The sequence below is a fragment of the Gopherus evgoodei genome, chromosome 16 (genome assembly GCF_007399415.2).
Source record: "Gopherus evgoodei ecotype Sinaloan lineage chromosome 16, rGopEvg1_v1.p, whole genome shotgun sequence".
Taxonomy (NCBI): Eukaryota; Metazoa; Chordata; order Testudines; family Testudinidae; genus Gopherus; species Gopherus evgoodei.
The window spans coordinates 23758911-23784779 of record NC_044337.1 but is presented as its reverse complement, the minus strand read 5'-3'; the positions used below and the strand labels follow the sequence as shown (position 1 = coordinate 23784779).

Here is a 25869-nt window from a genome sequence, read left to right as displayed (position 1 = left end):
TCTGATAAATTTGCACATACTGTCCTGAATAAGTCCAGTGCAAACATATGACAGTGCCCCACAACTAAACAATCTTTCTGTAAGATTCCACATCTGAATTGTCAGGATCCAAAATTCTCTTGGTGAATAGTAAGTTTGGCATTATTTTCTTTTTCATTACAAACTCTTTAGCAGGTAGACTAAGCATAAACATAAACAGCTTTGATATAATTCTAGCTATATGTCCATACCATATAACTGCCATATAACAGACTTTCACCTACAGTAGTATAATGATATCTGATATTCATCAGATGAAGAGCTAATTCCTATTGTTACACTAACATTCCATTTTGCATATGTAAAGAGAGATGCAATAAGATGGCTTCCGGTTGGATAAGCTCTTGTATGAATTCCAGCTGTTACCACCGTGAAGCGAATGAGGGATGTTCTCCTCAGGCCATCACTTTGTGTATACACAAACTCCCACCAATAGCTATTATCCATCCCTGCCAGCAGGTGCTTTGGAAAGGCAGACCCTTGTACAATAACTCAAATCAAACTATGAAACTCATCTTTGTTATGGAAGAACAGCAAAAACCGTATGATCCAATTGCAGAAACCGAAGCTGGGTTTTTCTTACCAGACGTTACATGCAAAGTCTACTGAGTGTAAACTACCTGATTAATGAACCACTAACCAATGTCGGGAGTGCCAGGAGGGGCAAATTGCACTGATGCTCTCCTGCCACCAATTTCCAAACTTTATTTTGTTCATCACCTACTAGCAGAGCCTGTCTCTTTGTGCCAAAATAGCATGCAGTGTCTGTGGCATATTTAAATTTGTTCTGTCCTCTATTACTGTAGAGAAAAATAGGATGCATGTACTGTGGAAACAACCCATGCGTTGTCAGCACTTAAATAACCCCAGTTCACACATGACATATAGACTCAAATACATAGAAATGCACATGCCCTCTGGCCAAAACCTGGCCAGCAGGTGATGCATAATCACTTTTATGAAAAAATACCTCCCAGCCAATGCACCTGCCATGCTATGTGCAAGATCCGTGGAGAAGAAAAGAGATACTTGTGCATAAGGGAAAAAGGAGCAGAATGGATATCCTAGAGCTCTAAAGGGCAGAAAACTACAAAGAATCAAGAGGTGAGCCAAAAGACATGTATTGCACAAAACTGCTATGAAACTAGTTAGATAAAACACCCTGCAACAAAAGAGGGGTCCACTGCAAAATTCCAGATAGGAATTGTAAATATATGTCATCTTACTTGATTTGCCACCCAACACAAATAGTAATCTGCCTGCACAGACATAAAACAAAATATTCTCAAACATGAAAAAGTAAAAATAAGCCACTGTAGAAATTCTTACCTTCAAAAGGTCAATTTCTTTAATGCAATCCTGTCTGGCCTTGGCATCCATCATTTCAAATATCTTCAACATAAGACGAAAGTGAAATATTTAAAATAATAATAATAATAAGGCAAGAACGCAGATAAGCTCTACTCATTTTAAACCAGCATTGGTTTTCTTGCTCTTCCTTAACTTAATGAATGTAAGCGTCCTATTGCAGTCACCAGACTTGCATCTGGTTGACATATTCTGTGTTTTAAAACCACTACAAACGAGGAAGCAGCAAAATTAACATTAGCACCTTTTGGCAACATGCTAAATGGTGGAGGAAATGAGATTTTGGTTTGTGGATGTTTCACCCATTTTGTGACCTTAAAAAAACAGTTACTTAATTTAACACTGTTTTCACATTGTGTGTGAAATATTTTTATATATATTTCTATTCTCTCTTTAAACAATTCAGAGTTGTTCTTCTTTCACAGATTCCCATACATTAATTAAGAGTAATTAGCGTTAATATTTATTCTCTAATAATCAGAGAGCAAGTCACTGGTAATAGGAATTTAAAAGATACGTTGAAGGATAAAGGCGAATTTCTTCAAGCAAAACACTGCTCTGAACACTATGGTATTTTAATCTAAGTTTGTGATATATTTGTGTGCTGCATCTTCAGAATTTGGTTTTAAACAATATAACTAATTATAGTAGAAAGAAAACTAATTTCTTCTTATTAAATTGTGTTCCACCAATGAAAGTCTGGTCACTGAATATTTTTGTTCATAATGTCAGCTGCTCCTCTACATCTAGATACTAATGACTCAGATGAGAAGAGCAGTGAGCCATCGTTTCCATCTCTAACTTTATGTCCTCAGCCATCTGCCCCTTATCCATCATCCAGCCTTTTATCACACTCAATATTCTCATATGATAGCCCATGTCAAGATGCCAGATCCTTAATTTTATGGCTATGCCTATTAAAACCTTTGTTTTTATACATATCATCAATCAAAAACAAAATAGCCATATTCTAATAAAAAATAAAGGAAAATTAAAAGTAGTATGAAATGACAATCCTTTTTACACTGGTGATACTAGAAGTGTCTAGCCATTCCTAGATGCAATGGTCACAAGGAATTAAGATTAGGCAGCACAAACACATTAATTCAAATCTGGTCAAAATGGAAACTGGATTTGTCCATCCTATGTGGAAAAACTGAAGAAGGCAATTAGGAGGAGGAAGCAGAGAGTCAGGGCTTGGGTTCTACTCCCAGTTTATACCATTAACTCACTGTTTGACTGAAGAAATCAGTTAACCTCTGTCTTCATGTATCCATCTGTAAAATGGTTATGATAGTACTCACATACCTCAAATAGGCTTATCCTTCTTAATTAGTGTTTATGAAACTGACCCTTTCAAAGGTGTTGCTCTATATGGGATCCAAAAATAACTAATGTTTATGACAGCAATTAAGGACAAAAGGACTTTCAAAACAGCTTTCTGCTCCTCGGTTTATTTCTGCTGGTGAGAGAATTCTCAAGGGGAAGCAAGCACTTCACCTGTAACATCTGCGCAAAGGAAGCAGAAATCTTCCTTTTACCTACAATACAATAAACTACAATTTTAAACACTCACCTGAACTTTCTTTAATGCCACGGTTTTTCTGTCCAGAAGACAAGTTGCTTTGTAGACTTCACTGAATTGCCCACGGCCAATCTTTTTCTCTATCTGAAAATCAGCCATGGTGCAGCGATATGGATATGACGTCAAATGTCTCTGCTTATTCAAAAGAAATAAAAACAGCCATTGAACTAGACAAATCTGACAAAAACATGAGCAGGTATTTCTCCATCCCTCTCCTTTTCTCACTCACAGACAGCACCTTCTATGGCTTGATAATCACAGTAAGTATTGCACCTAAGCAGTCTACAGGAGAGCATGAAAAGCCAGGTGGCCAAAAAAAACCCTCTACTTTATGGAAATGGGCTGAATTTCTCTCTTCGATTACAACTTCCCCTTTCTAAGACCACTTACAGTTCAAACCACCTTGCGCCAGAGTACTGAACAGTGAATATTCAGTGCCACTAAAAAAAACCCAGCACAGATCCATGAAGTCCCACAAAATGTATCTGTTTACAAAAACTGTTCATGGAATCAAATGGATCAACTACATATTAAAACAAACAGATCCCCCAAATAGTTCACAAAGATTGTTTTAAAGGTCAATAGGTATAAGTAACATACACTTTCAGGTCAAATTAAATAAAAACAGTCAACTTATCTAATACTTCATTTGAGGATGCAAGAATTTCAATTCTTCTGTAGTAACTGCAGCAACAAAATTTGTATTCCATAACACTGGCAAACATTTTCATTTCTTATGCAATTCTGCATTTTTGTGTATTGCCCGTTTAAAAAATATTACCCATAGAAAACCCAAACATAAATCTAAGCACATTAGCTAACACTAACGATTACAGAACAATTGCACAGAAAGAAGCAAGTTTAAAACTGTAAACATGCTAAAACTTTTGGTCTTATTTCTGATGTGCAAAGAACTGAACCTAGGCTGATTGATCTATGGACACAATATATTCATTTTCAGTCTAATTCTACTGATGTTATTGGTACATCTAGTTTAGTTCCTTAAAATAAGGAAAAAAAGGAAATAAAAAGGGTGTACTGGTCTCCTGTGTAAATAACTAATTAGACCCAAACTGCTGTCTCCCCAGTTACTTGCCCTCAAATCAACTTTGCATATTATTTTCACCAGGGACAGACTGAAGCCTACTTTTGAGCAGTCTCAGGTAAATATGTGGTTAGGCAAGTATATACAGCATAACAAGCATTATGTTCTCCACAGACCAGGAACTACTCTCTAGAGCCATTCTGGTCTGTTGTATATTAACATGAGTGCTAACCAATATTTAAGAATGAAATTAATGACTAAAAGTTGCTGTGCATGCCAAGTACAGTATTTTTAAGCTTCAATATCCTAAGCCATTTTTTAGTTATTGTAACAAAATAAAAAAAATTAGACCAGTTTGTAAATCAATCCTTTGTAAACTTTCATTCTTTAAATATAAATTATTTACAATTGAGGCCCTAGTTGACAATCCCAGCAAAGGTACCCAGGATTGAACAGGATATGGAAACTGTACATTTTGATCATTTGAAAATAAAGGAAAATTAAAAGTAGTATGAAACGACAATCCTTTTCACATACCTCAAATATGGATATGGAAACTGAGAAGCCAGTCCTACCTACTATTGCCACGGCCTAACCTCTTCTGTGGATAATGCATATTTATCAGTCCAGTACCTCTTACTAGCAGTATGCTCATGGCAGTATAGAATCTCTTTGGACTTTATATTTGTTGACAAGTCAGATTACACTTCCTTCTTTGCAACATCGGCCGAAATAAAAGTTACTAAAATATACAACTTAACAAAAAAGTATTTTTTAAAAAAACCTTCCAGGATTATAGCTGTTTGCCCAATTCTGAACTATAACCAAAAAATAAATGAAAATATCTTGTTGGCAGAGGCTTTGTGACCAAGATCATATATTCCTCACACAAAACATTGTAAAAACTCCATATTCCTCAGCTGGAATTTTTGAGATGCCTGAGCTAAGAGATTGCTGAGCATTACAGTGTGTACAGCAAAGTCAATGCATTTTCAGGGACTACCATCACCTTGACAAATACAGAACAACAACAATGGAATGCTATTCCACTGCAGCTGTAGGGAGGATGAAAGGACAGGTTGTATTAAAAACTATGATAAACAAAATATAATTCTGTATAATAAATTGTCAATTAAAAGACTATCCAGTCTTTTCATCCTTTGTTCCCTTTTCCCAATGTCACTTTGTAGCTGGTAATATGTTTTGTTGCTACACCTTCTAATACATGCCTAAACTACCTCCCCCCATCACAGCTGTTCCAAGGATTGCTAAATGAGCATTAAAATGTAGGATAATTCTTAAAAGACTACACCATTTGTGAAACATACATATGGGTGGTTATGAATTCCAGCCAAGATGAAAATACCACAATACTATAAGGTTCAGTCTAAGCCTCCTAATGCAAGTAGGCACATGGTTGTGAATTTAACTCCAGGTCATCTTCATCAACCTTCCCAGTTTAAGTGCCCTAAAAGAGCAAAAACACTCATCTTCCCATAAAGTGACACTCACAATAATTGTTTTTGAAATATCAAAGCCAAGGGTCAATTTTTCCACCCCCAGAACTCCTAAACTATCCGAAACTGATTTTATTACTCTGGGCTGAAGAACCACAATTAGAATTTTAACTCAAGTACAATAATTTATACAATTAGGTTAATTAACGACTGGCATTTAGTTAAAAAAGGTCAGTCACGTGGAAATTGGAAGCTAATTACAGGGTATGTTTTCTTTTAACCATTATATTCTACAGCTTCATTTCTTTCCCTTCCCAAAAATCTGTACTTGTATGGAACGCAGCATGCTCCTCACGTACCCACCATACTCCTCACGTAGTCTGTGATCAAAATGTTTGTTTTATTCAATAAGATGAACAGGCTTATCAAGAGTTTTGCTGTGTCATATCATGTTTACAGGTTAGAATGCACTGCTATTAAAATTACAACAATGATTCAGGGCAAGTTTCCCCTCTACAGTGCTGCACTGCATATTCTAGACTTGTAGAGCAGGAGAACTTTCACCAGTACTGTTTGGAGAAGAGAGTTTTGGCCTAAGGTTTGTCAGGTACATAACCCAATGTTTATGCAACAGCTGCTTTAGCATCCTATGAAGTATTGTTTCAGTTACTCATTATAAGTCTAAAAATCTCTGCTAATATTAGGAGCAATGGGAGGCTGTATAGAGTGAATTATATTAGTCAACCTTCAAATTCCAGAGCCATGGCAACTGTTTAAATTTACTTTATATGGGAGCATAGTATAAGAATTCTAAGTCTAGTCCATAGAGCAAGGGTGGGCAAACTACGGCCTGTGGGCCACATCCGGACAGTCTCTACGTAAAAGAATAAATGGACACAAATCTGACATCAAGAATAACAACATTCAAAAACCAGTTGGAGAACACTTCAGTCTCCCTGGCCACTCGATTACAGACCTAAAAGTCGCAATATTACAACAAATAAACTTCAAAACCAGACTCCAAGGAGAGACTGCTGAATTGGAATTAATTTGCAAATTGGACACCATCAAACTAGGCTTGATTAAAGACTGGGAGTGGATGGGTCATTACACAAAGTAAAACTATTTCCCCATGCTTATCTCCCCACCCCACCCCAGTTCCTTACATCTCCTTGTCAATTGCTGGAAATGGGCCATTTTCATTACCACTACAAATAGTTCTTTTTCTCTCCTGCTGATAATAGCTCAGCTTAACTGATCACTCTCCTTATAGTGTGTACGGTAACACCATTGTTTCATGTTCTCTCTGTGTGTGTATATGTGTGTGTGTGTGTGTGTGTATATATATATATATATATATATCTTCCCACTGTATTTTCCAATACATGCATCCGATGAAGTGGGCTGTAGCCCACAAAAGCTTATGCTGCAATAAATTTGTTAGTCTCTAAGGTGCCACAAGTACTCCTGTTCTTTTTGCAGATACAGACTAACACGGCTCCCACTCAAACTAGATTCTGAGTAGATACATTTTTCTTCACTGATTAACTCAGAAGAAGAAGAGAACACACAGATTTGGCCACAAATATTTGCACCTCTTGGTTGGTAAATATCTAAATATGGAAGTTTCCCTCCTGTTCTGTCCCTATACAAATGTACTCCAATGAAGGTGGATTCATTCAACTATCCTTTGTTATACAGTCAAATCATTGTACTAACTGAATACGGACAAGACTAATCTAAACAAGGTGTCTCACTGTTTAAACACTCAAGATGTGTTATTTAAAGAAACAAAAGCTGCAGCTGTAAATAAGTGCCTCCTCAGACAGAGCACCTATTGAGTAAGAACTGGATGTTTGTGCAAGAACTTTGATAATTATGGGGTCAGTATTTCAGAGCACCAGAGAGACCAGAAGGAATTGCTGTAGTTTCGTGGCAATATGTGCCTACCACAGATACAAGCCTAGTAAAAAAAAAATATGGCCTTTGCTTATGTCAACAATGGTATCAAATACAGCTAGAAACATGCCTGCTGATCTGCTATTTTGGTGTCACTCTACTAATGGCAGCATTTCCAACCAATTATTTAAACTTACCATAGGACATACAGTCCTTACAAGGCTTTGGGCTATCTTTGCACAAACCCACTCTTTGAAATTTACATAGACTATGAAACTGTGATCAAAACCAAATTTGTGTCCCATTAACTTTTAAATCATCATACATGCCAATGCCTAGCCATATACATGATTACTCCTGAGGGCATTCTCTGCCAAAAAATTAAAAATTCTGCACATAATATTTTAAAATTCTGCAGGCTTTATTTGTCAATAAATAAATGCAGAGACTCCAGCATGGAAGTGGGGAGCACAGGCCACTGGCTGCACAAAGGTGGGAGATCATCCTACAGCCTCCCCACCCAGGGGACACACGCTAGCGGTGAGGCTGCATCCAACCGACATAGCACAAGGCCTGGGCCTGTCCCAGAAACACCTTGGGGTCCTGACCCTCTGTGCCAGGTGTGAGGCAGGCAGGCTCAACCAGGCAGGATCCAAGTGTGGAGGGGCTCATTGCTAGGGAATCCAGGTGTGAGGTGAGAGGATTCTGTATGGGACAATGTGGGTGCAGGCAGCTCAACATGGGGATCTAGGTGCCGGGGGATCTGGATGCACAGAGGGTTGTTGGGGTGGGGGGGGCATTTCCAAGGTGCAGGAGCAATGGCACTCTGCAGGGGCTTCCAGGTGAAAGTGGCTGGGGCTCAGTGGAGAGGTGTGAGGGGGTCTGGGTGCTGGAGGAATGGGGCTCATCAGCGTGGGGGTCTGGGTACTGCTAATTGGGGATCAGTGGTGTGAGGGTCTGGAAGTGGAGGCTCAGGGTGGTGCAGGGGTTGGGGCTCATCAGGGTGGGTGTTTGAGTGCAGGGAGCTCACTGGAGGGTGGTGTGGGTGCAGGGGGGGGTGGGTCTGGAGGCAGGGGGTGTGAGTGCAGGAGGCTCCAGATACAGGGGTTGAGATTCAATGGGGTGGGTTTTGGGTATGGAGGGTCCTGGGTGGGTCCTGGGTGTACAGGGTGAGGTTTGGGGAGGTGTCTGGGTATGGGAGGCCTGGATGCACAGGGGTTGGGTGAATGAGGGAGCAGCTCCCATACAGTGACCCCCTCCACCCGCAGCTGCGGAACAATGGGGGCAGGAAGCAGGGGAGGCTGCTGAGCTTCCTGCAGCTGGTGTAAGTTTCTGGGGGTGGGTCAGACACAGCCCCAGCCAGTGCCTGTAAGGGAACAGGAAGTCCCTCATCCTCTTCTGCCTCCAGACTGGCCAGGACTAGCAACTGATCCCGGCTCAGGGTAGGAGCCACAGGCTGGGATGCCCCCAGCCCTGCGGTGATTTACCTCTCCATCAACTGCTCCGGTGCCTGAAACAATGTACCTGCACAGCTAAAGAATGGTGCGTGGCTGCTCCTGCAGTTTTCCTTTACTTCCCTGTCAGAAAGTAATTTTTCTGTGAGAAAGCTAAGAAATCTGTGGAGGATATGAATTCTGCACACATGCAGTGGTGCAGAATTCCCCCAGGAGTACATGATGGACACCTGAATGCAAGAAAGCAATCCACGTTTAACATGAATAGTAGCCATTTGCTTTTAATAAATTATCACACCTTAAATATGCATTTAAAATATTAATTTATATATAAACACACTCTTGGTTTAAGTATATGCCAAGAAATACATCTAGCAACTTCTTAACTTGAAAATAAATAATGCTAATAGAGTGACAGGGATAGGGGCAGTGTTTCTCTCTCTCTCTTCCTTCTTCCCCTCTGCCCCCCTCCCCACAAAACCCACTTTTAATATGGCTAGCAGAGAAAGTCTGCTTGCCATGCTGGAGTTAACACTGGGTGATGACTGGACACCTCAGCTGATATGTTCTGGCATCCTCCAAGACTACAGCTGCACATTTACATATGCAATGACCTAGATTTGCATTTGCTATCGCAACCTATCAGACCTAATTAAAGTAACAGAGTTTTCATATGAAATAGGAGAGGATGTTACATTACGGCATGAACCAAAGAGCACGCTCAGATCAGATCAAACCATACCAAGGAACTCCCCATTGATTAGGATAGTGTATTTTTTCCCTATGCCTATTTAAAAATTAACCACTTCCTATTTGTTAAAGGTAACTTCTGTCACTGTCTGTAATTCTTCTGACTATTGATACAAAGGAAAGGAACACACTTGACTTGGCTGGTAAATATCTAACTAGGAAAATTTCTCTCCTATTCTGACGCTTATACAAATATATTTCACTAATTTCATTATTTAAGAGGAACTATGTTTTCCTAGGTCCTTTTCAGTTCAATCCCTAACAATATAGTTCAGCAAGCTGTCAGAGAACAGACAGAACTGCAGAAGTACAAGTCATGGATTACAAGTAGATAGATTTCCAAATGTACAATTTTGTAAAACTAAAAGGTAAGTTCAGTTGACCCTTCCACCACCACCAGACACACGTATCCTACCTAGGAGGCCTTCCACATTTCCAAGAGCGCTGCAGTCTGAGTGCAGGTGCCAGTGTTTGAAGGGCAGAACCTAGCAGTGGATCCTTCAGAATGAGGTTGAGACACATTGACGGGGCACCTTTTTATTTAGTCAATTTTTGAATGTTCAGAGTATGTGTGAAATTCCATAATCTGAACAGTACTAATTCCAAAGCAGCTATAGGACTGAATCTAAACTGGGAAGAAATAATTTTGAGCCAAAGGTTACTCTGTCCTTAGCTACACAATAAGTACCGTTTTTGCTACTGTTCCGTAAAAGAACAAGACAAAAATTAAGCTCAGCTATAACCCTCATTCAAATAAATCAGATCTTCACTTTTAAGGAGAAATCCAGAGATCATTCCAAGAATCAGCTTGGGCAATGTCTCTACAGCATGCATTCCTTGTGAACTGTAACCACTGATACAAGAACGACAAATCTCAAAGTCAGGGGAGAACAGTATGGAAAAAAGCAACCATCCTCACATGCTTAAAGGAGAAGTTAACCAGATCTTTTGGGACAAAATGGTGGTGGTTAATGGGATTTCCTGCCAAATAGGAGAATTAATGAGATTTTACATTCTAAACAACCTAAGAGAGAAACTCCTAAAAGACATATGTAATAAGATGACTAATTATATCAGCTGCAGTGATATGAACCTTAATTATTAAGGAAACTCAGCCTATATACATGTCAGAGTGCAAAACAGTTCAGACAGACAGGGTGATGGTAGGTAGATTCCTACTTATAGATTTATATCTTTACCCCTCTGTAGTACTGCTTGGAGTAGAGCAATGGAGGCCCTGTTACACTGACACAAAACTAGACTTAGAAGGCTCTTTAGTTGCTCTTTAAGAAAACGCCAACTTTCTAATACATTCCTATTCAGTTACTCTACGAAACAGGGTGCAAGATAGAACAGAGATGCCTTTGGGCTCTTACAAATATGCTCTTTTTTCTGTATGGTCACATATCCCAACCATTGGTTACAACCCACAGATCTTACTCCTTATCAAGTTCTTCACAAACAAACTACTGTAGAGATGGGGAAGTCATAGTCACAGCAACAAATACCAAAGTCAAAGGCACCAGTGGTAAATAACGTTCTCTTTCTGCATATGCATGTGTATACACATCTTAGACTGCACAGGTGAAGCAGATGTCTTTCAGTGCTTCCATCCAGCACTAAATGTCTTCCATCCAGTATTAAAATTGTTCAACTTCTCCTGAAGGACAGCAGCTACCAACAAGCAGAAGTAAAGAGCCACAAGGTTTGGGGAGAATTTTTGGAGAATTTTGAAATGTGCACCTGACTAAGCTTTTACTTCAGAATTTGAAGGATGAGTGTGTTGGGGGCATGGGAGAGAGAGAAGTGTTCTGCAGATAGACTTTGTCAGTCTCTGGAGAGACTGACAATGCATTTTACTAGTATTAAATTCATACTATTATTAAAAAACTACACTGTTGAGAACTACTGCATAATGCTTTGAGAGCTGGCGGAGAAGTGGCCACTGCAATTTCAGGCAGAGACTAGGACAATGTGGTCACTGTAGGATGCGAGACTAGACAGTAAAATCTCAGCACAATAATAATATGACATGGAGTTGTGTCTGTATTGCTGCTTCTCAGAGGCATGGAGAGATTTGAGTCTGAGTGTTGCTACAGGATGGAAATATTCTGTGATAATTGCTCGGTGTGTAAACAATAAAAGCTCATGTTAATAAATAATAAGTTCAGTTGTTTTATTCCAGCCTGACTGGCATGAAAGGAAGTCAGCACTTGCCATAAGTCTGAACTAGTGGCAACCAGGTCACAGAATGCTCAAAATACTTTTGAGCATTCTTCTGACCTACCTAAAGGTTCTTAAAAATTGGTTAACAAATAGTTAAAAAGTTAGCCATTACAATCTTTAGTTACCAATAAAAACATTTTTCCCCTGTAGGAGCATGAAATTAAATATTTCTTATAAAAGAACAAAAAAGCATTCGCTCAATTAATTTTCTGAAATCTCATTAAAAAATTTAGCCTGACTAAGTCACAGACTTCTGACCTGAATTTTAATTATCTTTACGCTGGATGTAAGCTTTTTTCTGATATTTGCAATGCATCATTAATTCTAAGGCAACTGCTTCTATGCTTTTAAAGTGCAGGCGTCACCTGAATGACATTTACCACAAACTAACTTCACCTTTGAAAAACCTCTGAGTTGGTACATGGGGAAGCCTTAGCATATGCAGTATAATGCGTGTGTATTCAAAGGACTGATTTAATATCACCATCCATCATTCCAATCTCTTTATGATCTGTCAAACTGTACATCCATACCCATAAAATAAAACCTTGCTGAAAAAATTTCAGTTCGTTTTGAGATTGAAATTCTTTTTCTGGTGTGGATTTACAAAAATACACTAGAAGAATCAATTGGTTTATGTAGGGTTTCTAAGCTCTACCAGCCAGAACAGGAAAATACTGGGCTGGTAAGTGTGAATTACTGTTCAAATATCAGATAGCTATTGTGGTAAGGAGAGCAGCTGATGACTGTATGCTCTCAGTTTTTGGACTTCACAGCCTCAGAAACCAGTATGATAATCTCTGATATCCTGAATCTGAATTGTTAGCTACAATTCAAAGTCTGATGAACAACTTGGCTCCAGTTTGAAATGTTATCTTCTCTACTAGCGAAAAATTAGTACTGGCTAATGAAAAGTCAACAGGAAAAGAGAAAAGCTAACTTTGAATTCGTACGCTAAACCAATATTCAGCAGGAGAAACTGAATAAAAAGCTGGATGCCTCAGGGAATTATAAATGGGACAGAGACTTTCACTGCTAAGTGAATCCAATCTAAATCAGTAGTGACCAAAATTTGTTATCATGAGCAATCCTAGTATCTGAGAACTGTAAAAATAAGGGTCACAGAACAGACACTGGACTGTGTTACTGTTTTTATAAAACCAAATTTCAGTCAATAAAAATGATGAAAAAGCTATATTTTTAGAACTGTATTTTACATACTTCACATAGTATTTACTCCTCTGCTACCCAGAGCAAACAAATAATCTGGGTATTTCACTGATTGCCAGCTTGCAGTCAGGAACATTACTAGGAAACCATTCTGTTTCTTTTTACAAACTTCATAGGAACAATGCTGGGCTGATATCCTTGCTGTGATTTTAGAAGATCCTCTCTCTCTCTCTCTCTCTCTCTATATATATATTCACTTACTCTAATTAGAAAACTTCTAAGTATGAAGTTCTATTGTGAGTCATAAGGAAAAGGTTAACTAAAACACTAAATATAAATACTGCAGATGAGCAGCTAGGGATGGTTCTAAACTAGCACTGCAAATCTCCTGGGGCAAGTTTGAAACAAATTGTGACATGTAGTCAATTTATCTCTCAAAGATGAAATTATATACCTTTTTATTGTATCTGCAACTTATAAAAAAATAAATATCAAGCCACCAGAGTACAGCTACTATAGCCTCAAATTTTTATTTAGCAGAAAAATACTCCAGAATCTGAACTATACATGAGGCAGGCAACAGCGAAGATCAGGCTATAACTGGAAAGCTATGTTGGTACTAGCAGCTCACGTAGTATTAAGAAAAGCAAATGCCACTTCCCCACCTGTGCAGAAGCACTTTAGTGGCAGCATTAGCTGTAGAAGGGCACTGAATAAAAGCACATAGTCTTATTATGGAAATGTTGTCTAGTAATTGGAGAAGGAGATGGGGAGTCAACGGTCCTGGAATTCTATTTCCAGCTCTGCCACGGACTTATTATGCAACATTAGGTCAGCCATTGCCTCCACTTTGCCACCTGTAAAATGGAGATAATACGCTTTTGTGAAGTGTTTGAAATTGTAAGATGAAAAGTGCTAAAAGCTTTTTTCAACCGAAGAGTGAAAACTACTGTTAGGAAAGGCCTTTGGGATAGGGGTATACTCCTGGTCTGGTCCATCTGCAAACGAAGGCACAACCTTCACTGAAGAAAAGAAATCATTCCATTTAGATTATTCTCTCACTCTCCGCCACTTCCCCTCCTTTTTTTGCTGAGACTTTAAAAGCCAACACACTGCCTGCTCTGCAGAAACACTGAAGTCCCATGCATGACACTTTTTATAAGAGATGTTTAACCAACATTTCCCTCCCTCCCACCCTAAACTACAGCATAGCATGTTAGCGTTACTAACACCCTCAGAGACAAGTATCGCTGCATTTCATAGCGCAGAATTATGTAGTTTGAGATCCTTCCACAGAAGAGGTACCACAAAACTAAGAAGTCCTCTAATTACACTTACGCCAAATGAAAAACCAGATATTCTGCAATAAACAAACCATCATCACCTTGACACACAAGGAAATTGTGATAATCTTTGCTTCAGAAGTTACTATATTTTGTTTCTTTTTACAATAAACTATGTTATAAAACTAACATTTCACCTTCTCTATTTCTCTGGTTTATTCAGCACCAGGGCTATTAAAAAGGAGTAAAGATACAAGAGCTCTTTTCCTCACCCCCAATTTCCAACCTGGATCGTCCTCAGAACAGCTGACATACTCAGACGCTTCCACTGATATAATTTAGATACTAACAGGAGAGGGGGAAATCTTCACTGAACAATGACCATTCAGCGAAATGAGGTTGCTCAGCATCAAGGTAAAGGCAGAACATAGAGTATTACCTACTAATTACACTTAACTATGTTATTACAAATTCTAACATGTGCTCCACGATGCCATGAATGTATCTGCTGCTTAAGAACACTTCCTAATCTTGTTCATGAAATAATTACAGGGGCTCTACCCTGCCAAATGAGGCAGTAATTAACCCTAATTGCTCAAAATGCAACTGGCTAATTATAGGAGATTAATCAAGGGGATTCAATTATTATTAAATGACTTAATATGACAAATTGCTGCATTAGGAGAGGGGGGCTGTGCTCCATACAATGTATTTTCAAAGCAGCACTACACAAAATATATTCATTGTTGTACTGTATAATCAGACAACCCATTGTTTTTGGAATCTTGTATCTATGTTTTACTACAGCTTTCCTAATGAATTATTCCTGTCCAAGGAACCTCAACACCCCACTGGATCCAATACTTAAAGTGAGAAATTAACACCCAACTTCCCAGCAAGACTTCTAGCACTCTTCTCTACCTTTAAGGCTTTTTGTTAACTGCACTAGGTACTATGCAGGTAAAAATTAACTGTTCGAATAATATCTGCAGCCTTAAACACCCTGCAAGGAGGGAGGTAGCCCCAAGCCATACCAACAAAAATAATCTCTTGGTTAAACTGAAAATCTGCAGTTAGTCTGGAAATAAGTCCTAATGATATCTTTATCCTCTACCCCTTTTGTCGACTGTCAGTTATAGAGGGAGAGTATCATACAGGGAAATATGTTTGTGCAGACAAAAAATATAAAGGAATGATGCTCCCAGAGGCTCAAAAGATGGAAAGAGAGCATACAATTTCATCTGGACTGACCTGTTTCTTGTGTTTGGTAATTATCACTAAAATATTCACTATTAAAATATTCCAGTAGATAAATAAAGAATATATTTATCATTAAAATTCAAACAGCTTCTTTTCTTTGGCCTCTCTTTAAGGAATCACAGCAGCATAAAGTCAGCATTCTACCAGTATAAGCTTTTTATAAGCCAATTTTATAAACCAACTTGCTACAGGTACCATTGAAAATGTTTCCCATTCCTCTTGTAATCATCAAAAATGGGTTTGAAGGAACACTGTCAAGCTATTTGGCCCAAAAATGTATATACCTTAAAGACTATAATAATCTTAACATTTAAAAAACGGATATAAAAAAGGACTCCATGGAGTCTTTAAGGAGAAAAAAGGGGGATTAAAGAGATAAATGTGCTTACTTGAGGATCATGCTGATATTCCGGCCCTGGCACTTTGCAGAGAGGGTTGTTCTGGTCCCCTAGATGATGTGGATGGTTATGCTGTCCTTCCATGATAACATGCCAATCTTTGCCCTAGAATTCTGTTGAAATAAAAAAAGAAAGCCATGTCACTGTTACCAATCCAACATATTGAAAGTGGAAAGAATTTGCAATATGAGTCTGTCTGGGTATGTGCATACATGTATTTGTACATAAACAGAGAAAGAGAGGATAGTCTTTTCTTCTCCTTCACTCCAGTGGATGTTCCAGTGCACAGAACTCTTGAAGAAAGAATCCTGCATCTTCCACCACAGCTTCCAGAGTCTAAGCACATCACAAATACACTACTCAGAGTCCTTCCAGCTTGCAGTATGCAGAAAGCAGTGGGTCAAGCACATTCTGAGTCTCCACAGACAACAGCAAGGGGGGAAGAAGCCTCGTGATATCATAACCATCTTTGATTTCCATGAAAGCTTTCACACTGATCAGAATATCAAAAACAGTTAATGTTTGTATGTTCTATCTTTATGTTACCGATACAAGATCTTGCTTTCACCAATTCAAATACAAATTAATTTTGCACTAATAGCTGGCACTGCCACCAATAAAGCTACATGGCCTAAATGTAATTATATACAAAGGCAAGAATAATATAAGAAAAGTTAGCACTTTTCTCACTGATAAAAGAAAGGAACCAAAAAAAAATTAGTAAGAGCAAGTAAAAGAACTCTTTCTTCAAGGAAGTATTTCATATCATATCTAAGTGCTCTTCCTGGCACACTCTCTTGCACTGGGAGGAGCTACAGATCTGATAGGTCTCTCATCTCTAGTAACTCTTTAAATCAGATGGCATATCAATTGTAAACGCATCATGGACTTTTGCCAATTTAAAAATACAGAAGTAAACTGATTGTATTTTGATATCTTTCACATTCAGAGCCCGCATAGCTTTGTTGGTGTCCTCCATCCCACCCATATCCATTCAGCGGAATCTGTATAAAACAAAAAAGTGAAATCCTCCATCTAAAGCATTTTTAATTTTCTTTCTTTCTTTCCAGAGGTATGTATAACCCTGATGATGGCCTGTACAAACCTCCAGATGCCCTTAACAAGGGTTAGCAGGTGTAGAGTGATGCAATAATGGACCTCGGTGTTTTTCTGAGCCATACCTCCCATTTCCTGACTAGACAGTTCCTCTTCCAAAGCATTTCTTTTTACACCTCTAAGAGACTATCGCTTCAGCACCTTTTCTGATGCTGGGAAGCAGGAACAAGCCAACTACCTGTTTTTATTTATTTTAATTTATATTTAGCAATATGACAAGTGCAAGTCTTTGGGTTAATCTCAATCAAGCAGCACAGAAGAAGGCTGCAAGGTCAGGGATTGTCTGAATAGAGAGGAGGAAAGATTAAAAGAGAAAAAAATCTGCATAAGTATGAGTTCCAAGTAGCTTCATTAACTTCTTTAGGGAGAAGAGCTGTATTTTTGATCTGACAGGAAAAGAATTTGATGGAGCCATAAATGAAGACCCTTTAGGGTTTAAAGCTTCAGCTGCATTTGGAGTAAAATTATTTTCCAAGCAGATCAGGAAGATAGAGTATCAGTAAACATTGTAAGTTAAGTGTCAGTGAATTCCGAGAAAAATTTTCTAGGGTCACCTTGAAGCATAAGAACATAAGAATGGCCCTACTGGTTCCGATCAAAGGTCCATCAAGCCCAGTATCCTGTCTTCCGACAGTGGCCAGGTGCCCTAGAGGAAATGAACAGAACAAGTAATCATCAAAAGATCCATTCTCTGTTGTTCATTCCCAGCTTCTGGCAAACAGAGGCTAGGGACACCACTCCTGCCCATCCTGGCTAATAGCCATTGATGGACCTATCCTCCATGAACTTATCTAGTTCTTTTTTGAAACCTGTTATGGTCTTGTCCTTCACATCATCCTCTGGCAAGGAGTTCCACAAGTTGACTGTGCATTGTGTGAAGAAATACTTCCTTTTGTTTGTTTTAAACCTGCTGCCTATTAATTTCATCTGGTGACCCCTAGTTCTTGTGTTATGAGAAGTAGTAAACAACACTTCCTTCTCTACTTTCTCTACCCCAGTATTGATTTTATAGACCTCAATGATATCTCCTCTTAGAAGCCTCTTTTCCAAGCTGAAAAGCCCCAGTCTTATTAATCTCTCCTCATACGGAAGCCGTTCCACACCCCTAATCATTTTTGTTGCCCTTTTCCAATTCCAGTATATCTTTTTTGAGATGGGATGACCACATCTGCACACAGTATTCAAGATGTGGGCATACCATGGATTTATAGAGGTAACATGATATTTTCTGTCCTATTATCTATCCCTTTCTTAATTATTTCCAGCATTCTGTTCGCTTTTTTGACTGACACTACACGCTGAGTGGATGTTTTCAGAGAACTATCCACAATGACGCCAAGATCTCTTTCTTGAGTGGTACATCTAATTCAGACCCCATCATTTTATATGGGGATTATGCTTTCCAATGCGCATTACTTGAAATTTAATGTTGATAAATGCAATCTGCCATTTTGTTGCTCATTCACCCAATTCTGAGAGATCCTTTTGTAGCTCTTCGCAGTCTGCCTGGGTCTTAACTATCTTTAGTAATTTTGTATCATCTGCAAATTTTGCCACCTCACTGTTTACCCTTTTTCCAGATCATTTATGAATATGTTGAACAGGACTGGTCCCAGAACAGACCCCTGGGGAACACCACTATTTACCTCTCTCCATTCTGAAATCTGACCATTTATTCCTACCCTTTGTTTCCTATCTTTTAACCAGTTACCAATCCATGGGAGAACCTTCCCTCTTATCCCATGACCGCTTACTTTACAAAAAAGAGTCTTTGGTGAGTGACCTTATCAAAAGCTTTCTGAAAATCTAAGTACACTATATCCACTGGATACTCCTGGTCCACATGCTTGTTGGCCTCCTCAAAGAATTCTAGCAGATTGGTGAGGCATGATTTCCCTTTACTAAAACCATGTTGACTCTTCCTCAACAAATTATATTCATCTATATGTCTGATAATATTGTTCTTTATTGTAGTTTCAATCAGTTTGCCTGGTACTGAAGTCAGGCTTACAGGCCTGTAATTGCCGGGATCACTTCTGGAGCCCTTTTTAAAAATTGGCATCACATTAGCTATCCTCCAGTCATCTGGTACAGAAGCTGATTTAAATGATTAATTACAGACTACAGTTAGTAGTTCTGCAATTTCACATTTGAGTTCCTTCAGAACTCTTCAATGAATACCACCTGGTCCTGGTGACCTACTGCTGTTTAATTTATCAGTTTGTTCCAAAACCTCCTCTAACAATACCTCAATCTGGGACAGTTCCTCAGATCTACCACCTAAAAAGAGTGGCTCAGGTTTGGGAATCTCCCTCACATCCTCTGTCATGAAGACCGAGGCAAAGAATTCTTTAGTTTCTCTGCAATGGCCTTATCGTCCTTGAGTTGCTCCTTTAGCACCTTGATCATCCAGTGGCCCCACTGGTTGTTTAGCAGGCTTCCTGCTTCTGATGTACTTAAATATATAATATATATATGCTATTACTTTCTGAGTCTTTGGATAACTGTTCCTCAAATTCTTTTTTGGCCTTCCTAATTGTATTTTTACAGTTCATTTGCCAACGTTTATGCACCTATTTTCCTCAATAGGATTTAACTTTCACTTTTTAAAGGATGCCTTTTTGCCTCTCATTGCTTCTTTTACTTTGCTGTTTACCCACGGTGGCTCTTTTCTGGTTTTCTTACTATGTTTTTTAATTTGGGGGTATACATTTAAGTTGAGTTTGTATTATGGTGTCTTTCAAAAGTTTCCACACAGCTAGCAGATATTTCACTTTTGGCATTGTACCCTTTAATTTCTGTTTAACTAACCACCTCATTTTTGTGTAGCTCCCCTTTCTGAAATTAAACGCTACAGTGTTGGGCCTCATCACAAAGATTCCCATATAGCAGTTTTGTTGTAGCCGAGTTGGTCCCAGGACATTAGAGAGACATGGTGGGTGAGATAATATCTTTTATTGGACCAACTTCTGTTGGTGAGGGAGACAAGCTTTCAAGCTTACACAGAGCTCTTCTTCAGGTCTGAGTACATTTCCCAGGCACAAAGAAGAGCGCTGTGTAGCTCAAAAGCTTGCCTCTCTCACCAACATATGTTGGTCCAATAAAAGGTATTACCTCACCCACCTTGTCTCTCTCATAAATTAGCAGACAGAATAGTAAGCTGCTCTTTTGGACCATTCGGTTTTGATTTCATAGGACCTCAGCAATTAAGCAGCAGATTCTGGCTCCGGCCCCATCTGACCATTCCCTCTAGTAATAAAGTGTAAAACTGGGTAGCCATCCTGGTGAAAGGAGTGCCTTCTCCTTCAGGCCATACTTCCACTTACCTGCACATAATATGACAAAGAAACAGGAAGAACTGGAAGTATTAGACCATAAGCTAAATTATGACTTCATTGGCAATGAGACTTGGTACAATAAGTCTCATGATTGGAATATTGGCATAGAGAGGTATAGCTTGTTCAGGAAGAACAGGCAGGATAAAAAGGGAGAAGGTGTTGCATTCTGAGGTCCAGAAGGAGAGCAGACTAGTGGAAAGTCTATGGGTAAAGATAAAAGTAGTAAAAAAAAAAATAGGGGTGATGTCATGGTAGGAGTCTACTATAGACCACCGAATCAGGAAGAGGCGGTGGAGGAGGTATTTCTAGAACAAACAACAGAAATATCCAAAACGTAAGACCTGGTAGTAATGTGGGACTTTAATTACCCTGACATTTGTTGGAAAAGCAAGACACAAACTTTCCAGGGAGCTCTTGGAATGTATTGGGGACAACTTTTTGTTTCAGAAAGTGGAGGAAATAACCAGGGGACAGCCATTTTAGACGTGATTCTGACCAACAGAGAGGACTGCTTGCAAATCTGCGGCTGAAGACAATTTGGGTGAAAGTGATCACGAAATGATAGATTTTGTGATTCTAAGGAGACAAAGGAGCGAGTAGCAGAATAAGGAGAATGGTATTCAGAAAAGCAGACTTTAACAAGATAAGGTCCATGGGGAAGAAAATCTAAGGGAAAAAGAAGTTTCAGACAACTAGGAGTTTCTCAAGGACACAATATTAAAGACAACTGAAAACTAACCCAATGCAAAGGAAAGACAGGAAGAATAGTAAGAGGCCAATATGACTCCATCAGGAGCTCTTTACCTGAAAATCAAAAAGGAATCCCATAAAGAGTGGAAACATGGATGAATTTCTAAGGAGTACAAAAGAATAGCATAAGCATGTAGTGAAAAATCAGAAAGGTTAATGCACACAATGAGTTACACCTAGAAAGGGACATAAAGGCAATAAATAGTTCTTCAGAGCACGAGAAACAAAGGAAAGCAGAGGACCTCTCCTTAGTGGGAAAGGAGAGCTAATAACTGATGGGATCAAGGAAAGTGAGGAATTGCTTCAGTCTTCACTAAAAAAGTTAATGGTAAAGCACAATTACGAGGAAGGAATGCAGGCCAAAATACAGAAAGAACAGGTTAACAAAGTTGGTAGGGTCTGATGAAATTCATCCTAGAGGACTTAAGGAAGTGGCTGAAGAAAACTCGGAACTGTTAGCAATTATCTTTGCAAACCCGTGGAGGATGGGTGAGGTCCCAGAAGACTGGAGGAGGGCAAACATAGTACCTATCTTTTAAAAGGGGAACAAAGAGGACCCCAGGAATTGTGGAGCAATCAGTCTAACTTCAATACCTGGAAAGATACTAGAACAAAATATTAAACAATTTGTAAGCGCATAGAGGATAACAGGATGATAAGGAATAGCCCATATGGATTTGTCAAGAACAAATCATGTAAAATCATACTCAAACAGCAGTTATCTATAGTTCACTATCAAATGGGGAAGGCATATCCGGTGGGGGCCCGCAGGAGTCAGTCCGAGATCCAGTTCTCAATATCTTTATTAATAATTTTGATAATGGAGCGGAGAGTATGCTTATGATTTGAAGATGACACCAAGCTGGAGGTGGTGTCCTTTAGAGGACAGGATTAGAATTCAAAACAGCCCTGCCAAACTGGAGAATTTGTTTGAATTCAACAAGATGATATTTAATAAAGACAAGTGCAAAGTACTTCATTCAGGAAGGAAAAATCAAATGTACAACTACTAAATGGGCAATAACTGGCTAGGTGGTAGTGCTGTCGAAAAGGATCTGGGGCTACAGTGCATCACAAATTGAAGGAGGCAACAATGTGATGCACTGGCAAAGAAGGCTAATATTCTGGGATGTATTAACAGGAATGCCATATGTAAGACATGAGAGAGAATTGTCCTGCTCCACTTGGCACTGCTGAGCCTCAGCTGGAGTACTGCATCCAATTCTAGGCACCACACTTTAGGAAAGATGTGGACAAACTGGAGAGAGTCCAATGGATAACAACAACAACAAAACCAAAAGATTTAGAAAACCTGATCTATGAGGAAAGGTTAAAAAAACTGGGCATGTTTAGTCCTGAGAAAAGAAGGAGGCAAGACTCTGATAACAATCTTCAGCTATATTAAGGGCTATTATAAAGAGGACTGTGATCAATTATCTTCCATCCACTGAAGACAAGACAAGAAGTAATGGAGTTAATCTGAAGCAAGGGAGAGCCAGGTTAGCTATTAGGGAAAACTTCCTAACTATCAGGGTAGGTAAGCACTGGAATAAGCTTCCAAGGGAGGTTGGGGAATCCCCATCATTGTAGATTTTTAAGAACAGGTTAGACAAATGCCTGTCAGCAATCATCTTAGCCCTGCTTCAGCATCGGAGCCTGAACTTGGTGACTTCTTGAGTTCCCTTTTATCTCCTTCATTCTTACGATTCTATAAGACTCTTCCAGTTCAAGAAGTGAGAACAATTCACTTTATCCTCCGAGCACAGGAACTGGCTGACCAAGAGAAAAACGTATGAAACTCAGGGCCGGTGCAAGGATACTTTGCGCCCTAGGCGAAACTTCCACCTCTCCCCCCAGAGCATCGATTATAAACTTTCAAAAATTAATACTGCATAATATGGCATTGATCATTAGAATTAATACACGTTCAGCCTGAAAATTTATTAATTTCATTATTTAGTCTACATATTTAATGAAAATAAATGAATAACCTGACAGGGTGTGGGGCTGGCTGGCTTCAGGCAGGGGGGGTGCGGCAGGGGTTGGCTCGAGACAAGGGGGTGCGGGGATGGCTGGAGGCAGGGGAGGAGGTGTGGGAGAGGTTGGCTGGAGACAGGGTGCGGGGCTGGGTGTGGGGTTGGCTGGAGACGGGGTGTGGGGCTGGCTGGACGCAGGGCAGCGGCTGCGGGGCTGGCTGGAGACAGGGGGTGCTGCAGGGGCTGGCTGCGGGCAGGGTGGCGGGTAGACATTCTGGGCCTTCCCTAGACATTCTGGGGCCCTAAACCACCTTCCCGTGGGGGCAGGGTCCTGGGGGGGGGCAAGCCTCTGTGGGGGATGGGGCTGGCTTTGAGGGCAGGGCTCAGGTGAGTGGGGGCTGGGCGGGGCTGAGCAGGGCTTTGGGGCAGAGCCAGAGCAGCGCAGCACCCCTGGTGTCCAGAGGAGGAATGACATCAGTTCCCGGCTGGCCAGAGCTGATCAAAGCTGCAGTGCCAGGTGAGCATCCCAGACATTTTGGTCACCGCTTTTTGGCGCCCTCCAATCTTGGCGCCCTAGGCAGCCGCCTAGTTTGCCTAAAAGTTTCACCAGGGCCAGTGCAACCATAAGACAGGGGTAGGCAACCTGAGGAACACGAGCTGATTTTCAGTGGCACTCACACTGCCCGGGTCCTGGCCACCAGTCCGGGGGGGTGGGGGGGTGGGGTGTCTGCATTTTAAATTTTAATTTTACATGAAGCTTCTTACACATTTTAAAACCCTGATTTACTTTACATACAACAATAGTTTAGTTATACATTATAGACTTATAGAAAGAGTCCTTCTAAAAACATTAAAATGTATTACTAGCACGCAAAACCTTGGATTGGAGTGAATAAATGAAGACTTGGAACACCACCTCTGAAAGGTTGTCGACCCCTGCTCTAAGACTTGCTTCCCTAGTGATACAACGACATAAAGCTCGGTCATCCCTGGCACCAGGCAACAATTGGGAAAATGGCAAACTTTAAGAACAGAAAAATAACTGAAATTAGATTGAGAAAGGGAAAGTAATACACAAATGATGATCTAACCTATAATTAAAATCTCTCAGGGGTCTGGAAGGATTTTTAAAACTGTCCAACCTTATGTTGACCAGCAGAATACTGAAAATAAAAGCTGAGCCCGATGTGATAAAGTACAAGCAAAGGCAAGTTATTAGTTTTTTATTATTTTAAATCATATTTGCTTTTCTTAAATTCTAGTCATCATCTTCCAATTTTCCTTCTACCAAGAAAGTTGAATCTGGCCTTCACTGGATTCTCCCACAAAGATTAATACATATTCCAAGCACAAAAATACAATTGAAACTTCCAATATGACTTGTGTTCAAAAGGACTCCAATGCACTTGGTAAACTCAGAATAAATCTTATTTCTCCGGGGGGGGGGGGGGAGGTGGGGTGGTGGTGGTGTTACAAACTTAGCTGAGCTGTGCAAGCTAAAAAATTATTCTGCCAAGCCGAAGTTATTTTACATACTGTTACCAACATTTATTAATATTTTGCACAGTTTGTAAGTGAGGTAGTTAAGTATGATCCCCCTTCTATAAATTGGTAAACTGAAGTAAGGATGTAAGTGACTTGCCCAATTCATTTGCAGTGACACAAATAAAATCCAAATTCTCAACTGTCAGACCATGCCTAACTTACGATCACACTCCGTAAACAAAACCTGTACTTTGTACGTCATTTGAAATAGTAAAAAGGTCAGTGGCTGTTATGCATACAGACTTATAGCTCTGTGCTCTACATCCCCAACATACCATCTGCAGGGTGGGCACCATTTAAAACATTACATAGGTTGAGGGAAGACTTCAGGATCATCATCATCTGTTAGTAGCTCCAAATTACAAAGCTGACATTACACCACAACCTAGGGTCACCTGAATGGTTAGGATTCAACCACCCCCCCAAAATGTTCTTTTCATACAAGTTGGTGTGTTGGAGAAAGCAATAGGTGGAAGACCTGTTAGAATACAGTGACACCAATGCACTGACCAAGGAACAAAGAGAAAAAAAGAACAGTACTGCAGATACATTTGTTCCATTTCTCCCTTCCAGCAATTACAAGAGACAGCGTCTCAGTAGAGGCTCCTACGGAAGTTACAGAACTGAAGGGGGGAGGACGGAAAGAGTATACAACAGCTGCCAACAGAGTAGTTTCTGATAACTTGTTCTATCAGCAGCCAATAACCTGCACTCTCTTATTTCATTCATAGTCACTTATCCCTTATTTTCTATCTAAAATTTCCCTTCATCCCACACTAATTGTGCTAAAAAAATGGGACACTGAAAATGTATTGTCGTCATAAACCTGAAGTGCTGAGTCAAAACCCAAAAGGAAATCTAACTTGCATTTAAGCTGCCAGTAATGTGGTTACTGAAAGGAGTAGTGAAATCCAGTACCCACACCACAACTCAGATTCCTGCACCTCAAGACATCACATCTGGGCTTATCTTAAATCTGTAGAGGAGGGTGGGGGATCATCATGTGGTTTCAAGTATGACTGGATTACTTTTATACCTCTACAACTTCACATAAAACTAAGGCTGTCTATACCTGTCATTTAAAGCGCAAAAAGTCCCTTTTTTGTGCTAAAACCACGGGAGCGTTTACACTTGTTAATGACTTTTTGCAGTGAAACTCAGAAGTTTCACTGCAAAAAGAAAACCACCTTCATGAGAGGCATACAGTTCT

General features: G+C 39.7%; 1 protein-coding gene across 2 annotated transcripts in view; it reads right to left on the bottom strand.

Annotated features, from left to right (window-relative positions):
* The window catches only part of NEK6 (NIMA related kinase 6), a 116390-nt gene that overhangs the window by 49968 nt on the left and 40553 nt on the right, over positions 1-25869 (bottom strand). Inside the window, exons 3-5 of one of the 2 annotated variants that reach the window (XM_030535617.1) lie at positions 15926-16047; positions 2984-3127; positions 1369-1431 (exon numbers count right to left, since the gene is read on the bottom strand). In XM_030535617.1, coding sequence (XP_030391477.1) covers positions 1369-1431; positions 2984-3127; positions 15926-16018 — 300 coding nt within the window. In that variant the 5' untranslated portion in view covers positions 16019-16047. The remainder of the gene's footprint in view (positions 1-1368; positions 1432-2983; positions 3128-15925; positions 16048-25869) is intronic. The other variant, XM_030535618.1, reaches the window with a different exon arrangement.